Source organism: Pecten maximus, chromosome 3 (genome assembly GCF_902652985.1).
Source record: "Pecten maximus chromosome 3, xPecMax1.1, whole genome shotgun sequence".
Taxonomy (NCBI): Eukaryota; Metazoa; Mollusca; class Bivalvia; order Pectinida; family Pectinidae; genus Pecten; species Pecten maximus.
This window is the reverse complement of record NC_047017.1, coordinates 27,567,740-27,584,649: the sequence shown is the minus strand read 5'-3', so window position 1 is coordinate 27,584,649 and position 16,910 is coordinate 27,567,740. Positions and strand designations below refer to the sequence as shown.

At 40.3% G+C, this 16,910-nt stretch overlaps 1 protein-coding gene across 1 annotated transcript; it reads right to left on the bottom strand.

Moving 5' to 3' along the window:
• Positions 1–1,443: 1,443 nt before the first annotated feature.
• LOC117323772 (tissue factor pathway inhibitor-like) lies at positions 1,444–12,138 on the bottom strand. The gene is made up of 6 exons (XM_033879208.1): positions 11,877–12,138; positions 10,279–10,443; positions 5,365–5,455; positions 4,543–4,869; positions 2,874–3,188; positions 1,444–2,428 (listed from the first exon to the last, which is right to left on the bottom strand). Exons 1-5 carry the CDS (start codon positions 11,925–11,927, stop codon positions 2,878–2,880), a joined length of 945 nt encoding a protein of 314 aa, XP_033735099.1. The 5' UTR covers positions 11,928–12,138; the 3' UTR covers positions 1,444–2,428; positions 2,874–2,877.
• Positions 12,139–16,910: the final 4,772 nt, after the last annotated feature.

The window sequence follows — 16,910 nt, the reverse complement described above, 5'->3', positions numbered from 1 at the left end:
TCGGGACAAATCGGCTTGTTAACCCCTAATTTTAACTCATCCCGTCTCAATTCCGGAATTCTATTACATAGAGTCAAGGTCGGTCCAGTGTTTACCTGCTGAAATGACTGAGGTCAAGGTCACGGTAATGAACCGACACCTGTATCCGGCCGGTGTAGATATGGTGTAATAAACTCGGCAGGCTGTCCGCCTAATCTAATATGGGTTAGGCACAGGTCAGCTTCCCAGTCAATGAAAACATGTTTATTTCTCCTAATCTATCGTCCGAACAGTAGGGGGTATCGAATGGAGGTCGTTAGCACGATACACTCGGACTAATCCTGCTACAATATAACGGTTTATTGTTTCTGCTATTTACATACCATTTACATTTAACATTGTTTACTTATAATTGTCAAAAGACAACGTTAACAAAAATAGCCACGAGGATATGTGCAACAGGTAACAAATGTCAGCTCGCCATTAAAGCGAGAATGTGACAGATTACGGTAGGTACGGGTAGTATTGAATTAAACCCTGATATCTATATAAACTGCGGAGATGTCAGTTGTGTGACAGGTACATAGTTTTCATATCCTCTCTCCGTTGGCATTTTAACAACAACAAAGGACATTCGGGGACTCGACCTTGAACTCTCTGCTGACTGTTTTGACGTTGCCGTAGCGCGTGGAATGAATATGTCGATGCTATCTAATGGTTACACTGTTCTAACGAATTCCATATATCGGTAGGCGTACTGTCAAGTATTTGGATAGTATGGATAACAAACTATGTTAGACAGAATTTGAAATGAATGTACTTGTTCTGAGCAATCACGTGATCACAATTAACTACCCCCTCCCTATCAGCTACAGACACACGTGCCACCTAAATACTCGTCGAGACAATAAAAGCAACCCCTCTTGGCCAATAATGCAACATACTTTATCCAGATTAGAACAGTTTACACTTCAATATTTACGTTTTTGATAGCGGGGTTAAAGCAGGTAAAACGTGTATGAACATTTGGGTACGTGACCTAGATATATATGTTGGTTATCGGGACGGGTAGAAAACATACACTCGTGTCAATAACTTGTGAGAGCTCGACACACTCCAAAACGGATTAGCGGGACGAGGGGACACCACGTCTCCTAGCTAACGGGACCTTGCGTCTCTCCACCCAGACCGGAAGTCAAGTCTATTATGTAAATGTTTGTTCTATTTATGGAATATTATCAACGTTTTCATATATTCAGTATTCCGACGGGTTGTGCTGTTGACAAATTTATCTCTCCGATACACAGGATACATGTCGTCTGACTTGTAACTGTCTGCTAACTTACGAACTTGGTGTCCAGACTAGCACGGCTCCGAGTAATGTATGATCTATTCAGCTAAACAAATGTGTAACTACACCAATATCTTATACAAGTACACTGTATACATGACAAAACAAGTCGATTTGTGAATTTAAGTGTTTTATTTGCGATTTATAAAAATAAAATCAATAAATATAAATATCTCAAAATAACCATAAATAACAACAAAATAAGATCACGAGCCGATAACATTTTAAATCTTAGCTGAGCCCTAATATTCCAGTCTATCCTCAACAATACATGTCAGTAAGTCTTTCAACAGTCTCGTAGTCTATTTCTCGCGAAAGCCACAGAATCTGTTAACACCTGTTACTAGGGATTTGTATCGATCGGAATGCTAGGATTCATCTACGAGCATGCAACCCTTCCATCCCCACGAAAACATGGTCCAGATCAACGCTCAGCGTTGTTGTCAGGTGGGGTTGATAGGGTCATCGTAATTTCCATTGCCCAATTATCTAGATATCTTTGAATCCAGTCGGATCCAGTGTCGGTTGCATGACGTCGTGAGGACGTTCGTCTGGCTTTAAAAGCTGTAAACATGACAGTTTTTGGAACTCCTCAACAGCGTTCGTTCCAGAATGTATTGAGGCAAATTTCATCGCACGGCGACGCAGTCTGTCACCAACTACACCAGATACAAGTTACACAATATCTCATACACGCGGCTAACACGTCGTCTCAGTTACACGCGGTCAACACACTGTCGACATTTGCTCAACATACATGTCTTTTGTGCCTGTTTAAATACCCACTCTGGGGACAGTAGGGACTTCACGTGCAGACCTCGCACGGGAAACTACAGATCGAGGTCAACAGCATTGGTCAGAAATAATATTTGCGAAAAAAGTTTTTTTGTTTTGTTTTGATGATGAAAATGACCAAATCTGCGATGGAGTTGGAATATCTTGCCCGCCTGCTTCATGATGACACAGTGATGTAATCACGAGGCGATACTTTTGTAGCCAGGAAGGATCCTGACGCGCGGACTTCCATGCAGGGACCGTGTTAGCAAACGGTGCCAATTCTTAGAGAACAGAGGCTTTCCACCGGGAATCACTGGCAATCTGTAATAAAAAAAATATCAGTATCATTAACCAGTTCCCAAAGCCCCCTTCAGTACATGGACTTGTGTAACATCCATACCTAGCTCTAAAAAACTTGTGTACAAAAAAATCCACGACTTTTTACCAGAAACATGGAAACACAAATAAATTATCAGCATTAACATGAAACAGTTGACTTTTAGTCTAGATACTAGTTGAAGCTAACAAGCAGAAATCGAACGTTATTAAGTGTCTAACCTGCCTGGTGGTAATTGTCTTTTCCTGTTAGTATGTGTCTTGTTTTACCGTTTAGTGTCTTACTTAGCCGTGATTTGTCTTAATTGTGTCTTTTTTACCGTTTAGTGTCTTACTTAGCCGTGATTTGTCTCAACTGACCTGTAAATGTCTTACCTAGCGTTAAGTATCTTACGTAGGCGTTACTGAGTCTAACCGTTAAGTGCCTTACCTGGCTAGCCGTTAAACTCGTTTCTGATGATGCCCCTCCTCCGGCTCTTTGACCTCTTTTTGTTTTTTCGACGCCTGATGGTACTCCGGTTTTTCCTCATGCACTGTCTCTTGCACTGTCTGCGTTTCCGGAAATAGTTACCAAAGGATGTTTTGCAAGCCTTGACCCTTACACACGTGCCCTTCTCGAGACTGAAATGCCACCTCATGACGGTCCTACCTCTGCATTGGCTGGAGTCGTCTAGGCTGAGAACACATATGTTGGTCTCGTTACTAGTTTCTCTGGACGGCTTCCGGTTCTGTCTTGTCAGGCTTCCTACAAAACACAAAGAGAAAGGCACTGTCAGAGCAAAGCATGTATTACACGTATTTTACCTTTAAGGGGGAAACCAATTTAATTCTTGTATTCACATTATTTAAACATTTTGTAGTAGAATTTGACGGCAAATATTCAAACAACAATTTAATGCTTAAGTCTAACCTAATACTGTAGCGTAAGGTCCTGGAGTCATGTGGTAGCAGACAATAAGAGCATATTCTGGGTGCTTAGTCGTGTCAGTGTTTAGGACTTGTGTTAAGTTGACAACTCGGTGAAATACTTTTCTATCGACACGGCTAGGGTTATTTTCTCTCATATGACACTGCGGAATCTTGTGATTTAATTGCCAATGGTTAATAGAAAATATCAAAAACGGTCTCTGTTGTACTCGCATCAACATTGTTACCTCCGTCACAAACAATGTGGCTCTATATTATCGTCGCGATCCCGAACCGCAAACCGGCCGATGAAGTTTTGACGAACCAGCTGTGGTATATGGTTTTTGTGTCGTTAATACGCGGTGTGTACATGACATATTATTACCTGGTGCACCTATATACAGGCATTTTACAGTTCTGTAATAGGAAGGCGTGACGGCACGGTAATTAATATCGATGATATAAACCACAATCGGGGACTCCTAAAACCACCGCCAGGCAGGTACGGACGATATGAATGCACTTTTACTTCTCGATGAAAACACATTCCATTGACGATCAATGAAATTAAATGTTTTTGTCATGGCGTAGGCCGTGTTCAATGTTTTTGTTTTTCGTGTAAATGTTGGCGCTGTTTATCGCGTAGGATGTGCCCAGTCATGGTATTGTGAGAGAAAACAGACATGTTTCGCGTGCCTTTCATGCCAGGTGATTAAGCGATTTTTTAATGTTGTTACTGTGTTATTTAAGTTGGACACACATGAGTACATTTGATCCATTCAATTGGACAAGACAGATAAACATGTACTGACAGTGATAATAAACAGAAATTACTTTGAGCACGGCTGACTGGGCCACGCGTCGCCAACCATGGCGGTCATGCGTGTTGTTGTGGCCAATAGTGTCCAAAGAAAGCAAAATAAACCCTAGGCAATTGAGCTCGAGTTGTCAGAATTTACGGGATGACATAGCAAATAATCCAATATTGAAAAGTAATCTCTGTACCTAAAGTCTCCACCTGAGTGACAAGTCTCACCTCTCACAAAGAGATGTCTTCACACTAACGTCACACGTCGTGCCCGGTATAACAAGACATTTTCTCCTTATCTATACCAGTTTAGCTAGAATATAGGTTTATCATATTTAATGCTGCAGGATTTCGAAATAATCGCCATTGTGAGTAAAATATTTACCTGTTTTCGATTTCGACGATATGCATGTCCTCTTGCAATCTTTCCGACGTCTGAAGTTGTTTCCTACAGTTTGACATCCGCGGAACCTCAGACACATTCCCTTATTGCTGTTGAAATAGTACCTCTTCTCTTTCCGGTCACACTTCCATGCTTCCGGTGGCGGCTGATCTACGCAAATATCAGTGACGTCAACAGGACTTGTTCCACTGATGGTGGTACCAGAGTCTTGTTGTAGAGTATCGATATCGAACACCTCGTTTGTGAAGGCTGGTGACCCCCTATTGAGCCCCATAGTGTTAGAAACATCATTTGTAGTAGATGTTTCATCTGTGGAAAAACATTTAACAAAATAATGACTGCATTATCAATAATAGAAAGCACACGTACTGTCGATTACATGTATAATTTGTATACATACTAATCTATACGACTCCCCACCTGAGAATGTAATATAACCCTAGGTAACTGCGTGGGAAACGTTGTTATAATGTTGAGACTTACACCATCATAATTCTCCACAAACTTAGGTATTTTACACATATCTGACATTTTTGCTGTGTAAACAGTATAAACTTTCCCATTACTCAATGTGCCGGTCGAGTCACAGCCCATTTACGAGCCATACTATGCCATGTATATGTTACATAAGTGATGTGTTTCTACGAAAGAGAATGTTCAAACTTCCGGGCTATTAATCTACAGTAAAAGTTATGCGTGTCTGGCAACTGGATGGCTACATTTCGAGGTTAAGGGTCATTTATCTCTGAATAGATTAACATGGAGGAGTAAGGGGAAGGGGTCAGAGTTGACGGCCATACCAACCTTCACATACTGCCTCGTGGCTACAGAACCCTCCTATGCAGTCCTTAGCTTTCTTGATGACACAGACAGTTCCCTCAAAGCAGAAGACGTTCTGAAATAGAGAAATGAACGTGAAGCCCGACACCTGTCAAATGCAGATTCAATTTCATATTGACATGTCAGTAAAAGTCAGAGCTGTGATCACTGATTAATTTGTCTAAGGCATGTCTGTCAGACCGCTAGTCAGGCAATACCTCCAAACAGAGGAGAGCTCGTCACAGCAGCTGTACTTAACACCAACAACAAAACTCCAGACAGCGCCTTGTGACAGTTGGAAATTGGTTTGTAATGGTGTTGTTGGACAAAGATTGCATGCAGCGGTCAGACGGTGTCTATCGAGACAGTTGGCACTTCGTACACGACGAACCATTAGTAAAGTCAACATAGGGATCTGTGCACGGAGAAATTAAGACGTAAAAAGTCTGACAAGGTCAAGGCCACAAACCCTCCGCAACACCGCGAGGTTAACAACAGGGGACATCTATGCATATACGAGGCGAAGTGAATTAATTTCGGATTTAAGATGTGGCGAGTTTTATTTACAGTAGGTCTCGGTAACGGTTTGACAGATATAGCCTTTTTACGGTAAAGAATACGGCTCGGTATTACGACTATACACAAAGGATCGCTCTTTTTGACATTCCGGCTTTCCATAATCTCCCATCAACAGGTAGTCGTCCGTTATATACTGGTACAGACATACCAGGAATACGTTACAGGTATATATATCATCATAATGGGCTCCGTTATAGGGTCATATCCGTACACTTGCGTACCTCCTGACGTATATCATCAAGATCAATCTAGAACTGGACAAAATTCCTAGCATTAGAGCTTCGAAGAAACTCTGAAGCGTAAATTGGCTAATAAAGCACAATTATAATAAAAGTAAATATGCAGAAATAAACATGTAAGCTATCACAGAGAGACAATGTAGAAATAAACATATGTACTATCGCAGAGAACCAATGTAGAAATAAACATGTAGATTATCACAGAGAGACAATGTAGAAATAAACATGTAGATTATCACAGAGAGACAGTGTAGAAATAAACACGAAGAGTATCACAGAGAGACAATGTAGAAATAAACATGTAGACTATCACAGAGAACCAATGTAGAAATAAACATGTAGCCTATAATAGAGAACCAATGCAGAAATAAACATGTGGACTATCACACTGACAGAGAACCAATGTAGAACTAAACATGTGGACTATCACAGAGAACAATGTAGAAATAAACATGTGGGCTATCACAGAGAACAATGTAGAAATAAACATGTGGACTATCACAGAGAGACAATGTGGAAATACAGAATTTCAGATAGAAAAACATAGTAACAAAAATTGTGCAGCCTTTCATGGCTACTAGTCTAAATGTCAATGTGTATTGGCTGAACGCTACGTTCCTCGGCAGATGAAACACCCATAAACCTTTGATAGCACTAAATACCTGTCTCATGTACAACACACCTGAGCTCTCGTGACAGAAGCCAATCAGTTTTGCCATTACCTGGTAGATACAGGTAATAATTATACCATTATAAAATCATACGGTGTGAAACAAGAGATGGGGTCCTGAATACCTGTCTATTGTCCGTCTTCAGTACGTACTACCCCTCCTATACCTACAAAATACCAACGTCCACACACCATTTATTCAATTAGTTGGGTTATGACTCTGGTGTCCGGACAGGTGTTGGTTCTACATCAGGTGCAATCGGGTATACCGGTAATGGTAATGGGGGTCACAGGCCCGTGCTTACCAAAGTTCAGTCATGATGCAGGTGCATTGTGCGATTGAAATGTAATCCTAACATTTACAAGAATATGTAGAACAGCTGCTTACACAATATCCCGGTAGGACAAGCGGTTGTTCTATTAAATTGTATTACTGCACATACCAATAGTATATATACAACGTCCGTGAATACCTATCTTTTTATATATAGTCCACACACATGGCTTTAATATCAATGTCTGCCGTAAAAAGCTTTGAAAACATTTACATAGAAAGTACGGCGCATTAATACGACGGTGAGTAATCCCCGAAATATCGCAATACAGTCGGTATTTCTAACATCTACAATCGGCCCAACACTTGATTGAAAGCAGAGTTGTTGTAGAATACTTTCCTCTGTAGTGACTAATGCATAACTAAAAATATTATTCATTGAAACTTTCCCCAGTCTGCGCCTTCTTTCGACAATTCTGCTTTAGAATCTTATCGTTATTGTAAACAACGCCGTAACCGCCGTCTTTCTGTGCACGCGGCCTTGAAGGTTTGATAGACTCCTCGCCAATATTAGTGCAACATGCTCTCCAAGACGTCTCTGTTCTACGTCATGTAACACAGAATATTTCTGTTGTTGTAACAATCGCAACACCCCATTGATAAACCGTTTTATAAAGAAACAAACACGAGGTCCCACTGATAAACCGTTTTATAAAGTAACAAACACGAGGTCCCATTGATAAACCGTTTTATAAAGAAACAAACACGAGGTCCCACTGATAAACCGTTTTATAAAGTAACAAACACGAGGTCCCATTGATAAACCGTTTTATAAAGTAACAGAAACGAGGTACCATTGATAAACCGTTTTATAAAGTAACAAACACGAGGTCCCATTGATAAACCGTTTTATAAAGTAACAAACACGAGGTACCATTCATAAACCGTTTTATAAAGTAACAAACACGAGGTCCCACTGATAAACCGTTTTATAAAGTAACAAACACGAGGTCCCATTGATAAACCGTTTTATAAAGTAACAAACACGAGGTCCCACTGATAAACCGTTTTATAAAGTAACAAACACGAGGTCCCATTGATAAACCGTTTTATAAAGAAACAAACACGAGGTCCCACTGATAAACCGTTTTATAAAGTAACAAACACGAGGTCCCATTGATAAACCGTTTTATAAAGTAACAGAAACGAGGTACCATTGATAAACCGTTTTATAAAGTAACAAACACGAGGTCCCATTGATAAACCGTTTTATAAAGTAACAAACACGAGGTACCATTCATAAACCGTTTTATAAAGTAACAAACACGAGGTCCCACTGATAAACCGTTTTATAAAGTAACAAACACGAGGTCCATAACGTAAACACGAGGTCCCATTGATAAACCGTTTTATAAAGTAACAAACACGAGGTCCCATTGATAAACTGTTTTATAAAGTAACAAACACGAGGTCCCATTGATAAACCGTTTTATAAAGTAACAAACACGAGGTCCCATTGATAAACCGTTTTATAAAGTAACAAACACGAGGTCCCATTCATAAACCGTTTTATAAAGTAACAAACACGAGGTCCCATTGATAAACTGTTTTATAAAGTAACAAACACAAGGTCCCATTGATAAACCGTTTTATAAAGTAACAAACACGAGGTCCCATTGATAAACCGTTTTATAAAGTAACAAACACGAGGTCCCATTGATAAACCGTTTTATAAAGTAACAAACACGAGGTCCCACTGATAAACCGTTTTATAAAGTAACAAACACGAGGTCCCATTGATAAACCGTTTTATAAAGTAACAAACACGAGGTCCCATTGATAAACCGTTTTATAAAGTAACAAACACGAGGTCCCATTGATAAACCGTTTTATAAAGTAACAAACACGAGGTCCCATTGATAAACCGTTTTATAAAGTAACAAACACGAGGTCCCATTGATAAACCGTTTTATAAAGTAACAAACACGAGGTCCCATTCATAACCCGTTTTATAAAGTAACATTCACAAAACCCCGTTGATAAACTGTTTTATAAAACTCTTTTATAAATCAACAACCACAAAGCTTTGCTGACAAAGTATTTTAGAGATCCCTTCACTCCTACGCATCAAGTTTTATTAGCTGTGGGGTTTCCACGACAGGAAGAAAAATAGAAAACTGTTTCCTTTGGAGATTCCCCATCAAAACATCCGCTCCATCTTATCTTTATCTCGTTCAGGATCTCTGGTTTCAAACACAAGATGTGTACGGGACAGTGAAATGACGAGGCCGTACTTCATCACAAAATAACGTTTTATGGAAACTTCCTTTTTGACATAGGAGATTCCTGTGATTCAAGACCGTTATCTGATAAATGTCAAATAACTTGACGTGAAATGAACATCTGTGCCCAAATCATCTGTTAGATATTTCAGTAAAGATCATCTTAAACTTGTGTCAAAACTAGAAAGCATCATGAGGTGTTTATATCGGGAGGTCGCATGATGGTATCCATACTATCAAGTCAAGTTTTCGAGGAAGGAAAGAGGCCATTATGTCATCCTTTCCCACAATGAGGCCTTTTACCCAGAATGACCTATCAGGGTCACATTAGTAATAGTTGTTACTATTTCGGTCAATATTACAATGTTCGAACAACCTACTCTTGTCAATAGTACAATGTCGTCAGCCTATTTCTATTAAAATTACAATGTTCGAACAACCTACTCTTGTCAATATTATAATGTCGTCAGCCTATTTCTATCAAAATTACAATGTCCACACAACCTACTCTGGTCAATATTATAATGTCGTCAGCCTATTTCTATCAAAATTACAATATTCACACAACCTACTCTGGTCAATAGTATAATGTCGTCAGCCTATATCTATCAAAATTACAATGTTCGAACAACCTACTCCTGTCAATAGTAAAATGTCGCCAGCCTATTTTTATCAAAATTACAATGTCGTCAGCATACTAATGTTTATACAACAGTATTACCTGCCTATCAATATTACCATATTCATCGTCTAACCACTGCCCAAGGCCATATTCCACTTCTCGTTATGACCAAGGTACAATGCCCCACACCCAAATAGTACTACATTTAGACGTATAGGAGATGTACTACTTACCCTACATGGGTTCTGACATTTACAGATGGGTCCACCCTCGACGTCCGTATCGTAACCATAGGCACAGTGGAGACCACATTTCAGCTTAAAGTGCTTCCAAACCAAGGAACCACGGCCGGGTAGACTGAGCACAACAGCGGAAGTATACAAGGGGTACAGGGCTGTCTGCAGAAAATAACACATAAAACGTATTACTTTACATATCCATTATTATAATATAGTAGAAAATCAAACAATTTAGAAATATGAGGTGTAAATGTTCTTATTTTTGTGCTGTCTTACGGCCCATAGACAATTGGGGATCAGTTAGGGTCAATTGAAAGAGAGATGCTCCCATTCGAAACGTTCAGTACTCAAGGTCATACGTTACGGAACTGTATGACAACACTGTACCTCGTGACGTAACTAGGTCATACTGAACATACCTCTAGCAATCGGGGACCGGTGTCCTTAACACCTATGTTTTAGGGTCGTATCGGATTTGTGTTCTTCAGTAAAAGTGAATGCATACTGTTGAAATGCGACCCCCGTTTAGTGTATAGGACGAATACATCACACATTATAGCAAGTACTGATTATAGCAGCTTTTAAGTGATAATCGTCAAAAATAACTGTTGGGTGTTGAATGATCTTATAATGCAAAGTGTATAGATATGTTGTGGGGGTTAATGACAAGACAGATGAGGACGGGTACAGTCGGTGTGGTGTTGTGGGGGTTAATGACAAGATATATGAGGGTGGGTATAGTCGGTGTGGTGTTGTGGGGGGTTAATGACAACACAGATGAGGACGGGTATAGTCAGTGTGGTGTCGTGGGAGTTAATGATAAGACAGATGAGGACGGGTATAGTCAGTGTGGTTGTGGGGGTTAATGACAAGACAGATTAGTACGGGTATAGTCAGTGTGGTGTCGTGTGGGTTAATGACAAGACAGATGAGGACGGGTATATTCAGTGTGGTTGTGGGGGTTAATGACAAGACAGATGAGGACGGGTACAGTCAGTGTGGTGTTGTGGGGGGTTAATGACAACACAGATGAGGACGGGTATAGTCAGTGTGGTGTTGTGGGGGGTTAATGACAACACAGATGAGGACGGGTATAGTCAGTGTGGTGTCGTGGGGGGTTAATGATAAGACAGATGAGGACGGGTATAGTCAGTGTGGTTGTGGGGGTTAATGACAAGACAGATTAGTACGGGTATAGTCAGTGTGGTGTCGTGTGGGTTAATGACAAGACAGATGAGGACGGGTATATTCAGTGTGGTTGTGGGGGTTAATGACAAGACAGATGAGGACGGGTACAGTCAAGTATGGTGTCGTGTGGGTTAATGACAAGATATATGAGGACGGGTATAAACGCCGATTACCTCAACATCGCCACACTTAAATGCCCATTAACTAAACGTAATAAATGCAATCCTACTACTGAAATATCGCGACACTTTCTTCACCAGCATACCATCTCGGCATTACCAGCTTTTAAAAAATATATAAACATGTACATGTAGTAATATAGAATTACGCAATATCACCAATACATCACTAATATATCGATACATTGTTTATATAGTAAAAAGTAAACAAAACGTTTAACTCACCAACAGTAAACATAGTCCTGGGTAATAACAACTAACTGTAGTCGGCCTCATACTGACGGGTTACCACACAACACGTGTATCACAATATATCCAACTTCTAACAGTTCTCACCACGATCAATCTGGGTTCACAACTATTCAAATATTGGCATCTCATATCCGTACAGAGTAATTTATAGCCGCGCGCCGATTACGTCCTCACCGGCTTTGGAATGTGTAGGTCAGATTAGCCACTCAAACAGGATGTTTTCCGCAAGTACTGCGACGCCGCTTCAAAAGCCCCGCCCCCAATCTAGTTCGATTCATACTTTTATCCATATATGTCACAAAACGGAATGACGTGCAGATGTCAATGAAACTGGGCCGCTCTGTCATTGGCTGACTGCAGAAGGCGTTGTGAAATCAAGTGTCAGAAACTCAGCGTGCCGGAACCAATAGTAAACATGTAGTAGATGTGTGTGTATATTTAGCGTGTAGTTATAAACTGCTGTGTGACCCTCACTGTCACTGACCCAGCCGAACCGTAAGTTATGGGGTTGGATTTGGTAGCGTAAACAGGCGGTCTTACGGAGCCAGCGATCAACAAGCACAACAATATTGTTTATTTTTGAATCCTCCAATGGTAATGGGCTGTCTGGTGTGAGAAGACTATCGTCGGTCGGAAGGAGACCGTTGTCGCTCGGGAAACAGAATGTCAGCTTATCAGTCGCGGGGACAACATACGGAAGATTGTTGTTATACGGAATAGAGCGATGTCATGCGGGAGGAGACTGTTGTCAGCCGGGAGGAGACCGTTACCTGCAGGTGTCAATCGGAGCTGCTACTGAGAGAATTTGGCCACACTCTGATGAATGCCAAGTGCGTGTTATTGGTACAACACGATGTTGGCTGCTCCAGGGGGAGGATTGGAGATCATTCGTGTTACAGGTTTGGCACAGAACTGACGGCTGTCAAATGGGAAATATTCTAAATATACTCACAACTTCATCCTGCATTCGTCAATGTAGGTTGTCTTCAAACTAAGCCCATTGTATTATAACTGATACAGAGGTACAATGTGCCTAATGACACGACACACGCTACTGTAATATAATATAACATCTGCAAATAGACTTCGTATTCTATTTTAAAAATGCAGACTCGCATAGTTTTCGCTGTATCTTTCTACACGTGCCTCTTTTTTCACGTGCATTACTGACGTGCATATGACAGCAGCGCCCTCGTGACACGAGTATTGATGAATCGTGCCATCTGGGCGTCTGTTAATCTACCCATCTCTTGGACGTTCAAGCCGGATCTTCTAATTTTGCACGTGTTTAATTTATATTTTATGATACTTTTTTAAATGGATCATTGAAGTATTTTTGTAATAGCTTGTGTCAACCCCACCCCAATAAATCTGGCACAGTCTCGATAGATTGTGTACACGAACCAGGCCGAGAGATGAAAATATTTTAAGCAGGACATTGCTGACAGGCTCAAAGACAAAAGCGGATTACATTTAAGGATAACCTTGTAAACGAAGAGAAACAGAAAACCGAAAATTTGGGACATGCATAGGAGGGTTTGCCCAGCAGTATCTACCATTCAAAATATATTGATATTCTGTCATACTCGTGAAATAAATGTTATACTTAACAGGGAATCATTCAATTTTCTACTTGTTTCATTTTAAAGACGAAAAGAGAGGGCATGGGAATCAGTAGCGAAACCATTGACGTCGCACCCTTATGTCTTCACGCTTGACAACCAGACAGCGCCATTTTGAACGGACTGCTCAACGCAGTTTTAAGTTTTGCATGTAAAACTGTTATCGAATTAATATTTCATTAAAAACTGCGTTGTACTGAAGAAGTACGACAAAACTAAAAACAAAACAAAAAAACACTTACTCTACTGACCCTTCGTATGGAACTGTGCCGGAAATCGGCGGGTTCCCATTTTTGACTTTAAACCTATTTTATTAAACAAAAAAGGATCAGGCACAAGTTATAGCAACTTATGAAGTCAACAACAATTATACAGACAAACAGATGACAACATAGACTTAATTACAATACATCAATAAAATACTAATTTGTATAAAGTCAATATCATAATTAAACCTGTCAAAATCTTCCGCTGGATCTAATAAAAATACGCACTTGATTAAAAACGTCACAATTTAAATCCAAAGACATATTTTCATTACCAAACAGTAGCAATCTTAGAATTATATTCACGTTCAAACTACGTAAATGATTAATATTTGAGAGCACTGAAATTGTGTCTCATTTATGGATAATATCAAGTTTTCCAATGGATGGCGGATTCCAATGCGGTGAATAGAGAACCGTTCTAATTAGTCAAAACAAAAGTTATGTCATCAACAGACATAGTGATCAAAGAAGTTTTTATCGTGTTGATAATTTCTGATATTTCTCTTGACAAAATGTAATAAAATTTAATATACCTTAATCGTGAAGTATGTAAATCAAGTTTAGAGTCTGTATCTCGTTTACATAACTATCTTCTAATGAACCCACATTGAAACATTCCCAGATTGTAAAACAAATTCACATATAGCCTGTATAACAAACGTCATCCAGGTATTAATGACATACCTTTTAATCTGATATTACAAGTCGGCCCCTGTGTGTGACGGTACTTTTGGAAATAAAACGTCACAGTTGTCGGATAACAAGTCATTCCCAGTTTAGATTCGAGTCTGGTATCCAAGCCATCAACACTTCATATATAATATAGGTATTGACTATCTGAAATTATTACAACAGCTTAGTACATTGAAAACATACGTCGCTAGAAGTATAAGTGCATGACAAAAACAGAACCCAATTTTAATAAAATGGAAAAAAATGTCGTGATGTATTTACAGATAAGCTTTAGCCGTTAAGCCGTGGTTAGGCTCCGCTGGAGAGCTTGTACTACAACGTTCACTGCTCAAAGTGATCACATGAAAGGGAAGGCATTAGTTGGCCCAGCAAAATGGGACAATCTGATGTAACAATGTGCGATTTAATTCAACTCTAATAGCTAAGCCTCTATCTCACGTTTTATCCAACAAGGACTTCCGGTCTATAACTTCCTGTCTCAAGCATATATCTGACACTGATCGCACAGGACAAGATCCTAAGTATATTGTAAGACTTGAGATTCTTGATGACTTAGTCAACTGACGAGTTCTAAACAACACGTTCTACACAACAGGCGTATAGTAATACCAGGGAGATTCCTCCATATATACGTGCTATGTATGTGGTAATCCATGTGGATATTGACACTCGATTCTTTTGATACGCACGAAAGATCACGGGTTGGGGGAATTTGTGCCAATACTTATAATATACACATATGGATCGTGGGAATGGAACTTTGTGTCAAGGCCCTGTGCACTGACATAGCTCTGAACAGTGGACCATGATATGTGTTACTTGGTTGGTGGGGGGACGTACACGTGTTTGGTACGTGTACCTGTTGCGAACAACAAAATAACGAGATGATGGTTGGTGTTGACCAGGCAAAATGCAACAAAAATACCAGCTTTCTTCAGTTCCCGTAAATAAGCACAATAGCAACTATCAATGTGCTTGCAGTCACCAGACTCGTCCAACCCCGGAAGAGCAATGTACAGTACAAATATAGATAGTGTCCCGGTCGTTCGTGATGACCGCAACAACGGCGCGTGGACCGAGCATAAGGTCACGAGTTTCTTACCAGGTCGTGGCTATATACCTGTCACAGTGATACGCTTATACTGGCCCGCGCGGACACTTACGACGTCATTACTTTAACTATTAGCACGGCGCATTACCAAGCGAATCGTCCTACCTCGTCACAACGGTTTTATCTTTCGTCTGGCGCCTCTGACTTCCGCCTTCCTTATCCTTCTCTCACAATGTCCGACATCTATAGTTTTCATCATACGTTTATACTACTGCAAATTAAGCGCCGAAGACTTTCGCCTTCCTTTATCCATACTATTACCTGGCGTCTATGACTTCCGCCTTACTTATCCTACTGTAATCTAGCAACTATAACTTCCGCCTTTCTCATCTTACTTTATTCGACACGTATCTGGCGCCTAATACCTTCCGCCTTACTTATCCAACTTTTATCTGAAGCCTTTAACTTTCGCCTTTCTTTATCCTACTCTAACATGGCGCCTTTCTTTATCCCACTCTTAGCCACAGCAGACGACTTCCGCTTTCATTTACCCTACCCTTATCTGGAGTCGTAGACTGGTTCTTTCTCTTATTTCTCTACTCTCCACCAGGGCAGCGCTCTGCCAACTAAGGACCGGTAGTAAGTAATTTTTATTTTTTCATTGGTTAATTTATATATCCGGCGACGTACGCACTGCTTATTTAAGACGCGGAAAACCTCAATACACACGAAGTGTTGAATTTTAGCGTTAATAGTAAATATACCATTTGATCAATAAACAAAGAAAGAAGTCTTGAATTTCACTTTTCATAATGACTTCAGACAAATAGTGCCAAATGCGGTTTTGACGATGACACTATTGACGTGTGTTGCTTCACCGGAAGTAACCATCTCCATGACAAAACATGCGCAATAAAGATGTACACACGCTGGAGTAGGAAATCCTACTGAAAATGGTTACTCGTTACCGATGACTTCCGCCTTCATTTATCGTACACCTATCTGGAGCCGATATCTTCCGCCTTCATTTATGTGGAACCAATTCCTTCCGTTCTCACCTATCCTACTATTATCTGCATTCGATGATTTCCGTCTTCACTTAATCTACTCACAGTACAGGTTAGGTAGACACCAGTATAGGTAAGGTAGACACCAGTATAGGTTAGGTAGTCACCAGTACAGGTTAGGTAGTCACCAGTATAGGTTAGGTAGACACCAGTACAGGTTAGGTAGTCACCAGTATAGGTTAGGTAGTCACCAGTACAGGTTAGGTAGACACCAGTACAGGTTAGGTAGTCACCAGTACAGGTTAGGTAGTCACCAGTATAGGTTAGGTAGACACCAGTACAGGTTAGGTAGTCACCAGTATAGG

Excerpts from the sequence above, each read along its gene's own strand:
- LOC117323772 (XM_033879208.1), bottom strand. The coding sequence starts at position 11,927 with ATGAGGCCGACTACAGTTAGTTGTTATTACCCAGGACTATGTTTACTG. Across the intron at positions 4,870-5,364 it reads CCACGAGGCAGTATGTGAAG|ATGAAACATCTACTACAAAT; the intron begins GTTGGTATGGCC and ends GTTTTTCCACAG. Across the intron at positions 3,189-4,542 it reads ATCGTCGAAATCGAAAACAG|GAAGCCTGACAAGACAGAAC; the intron begins GTAAATATTTTA and ends TGTGTTTTGTAG.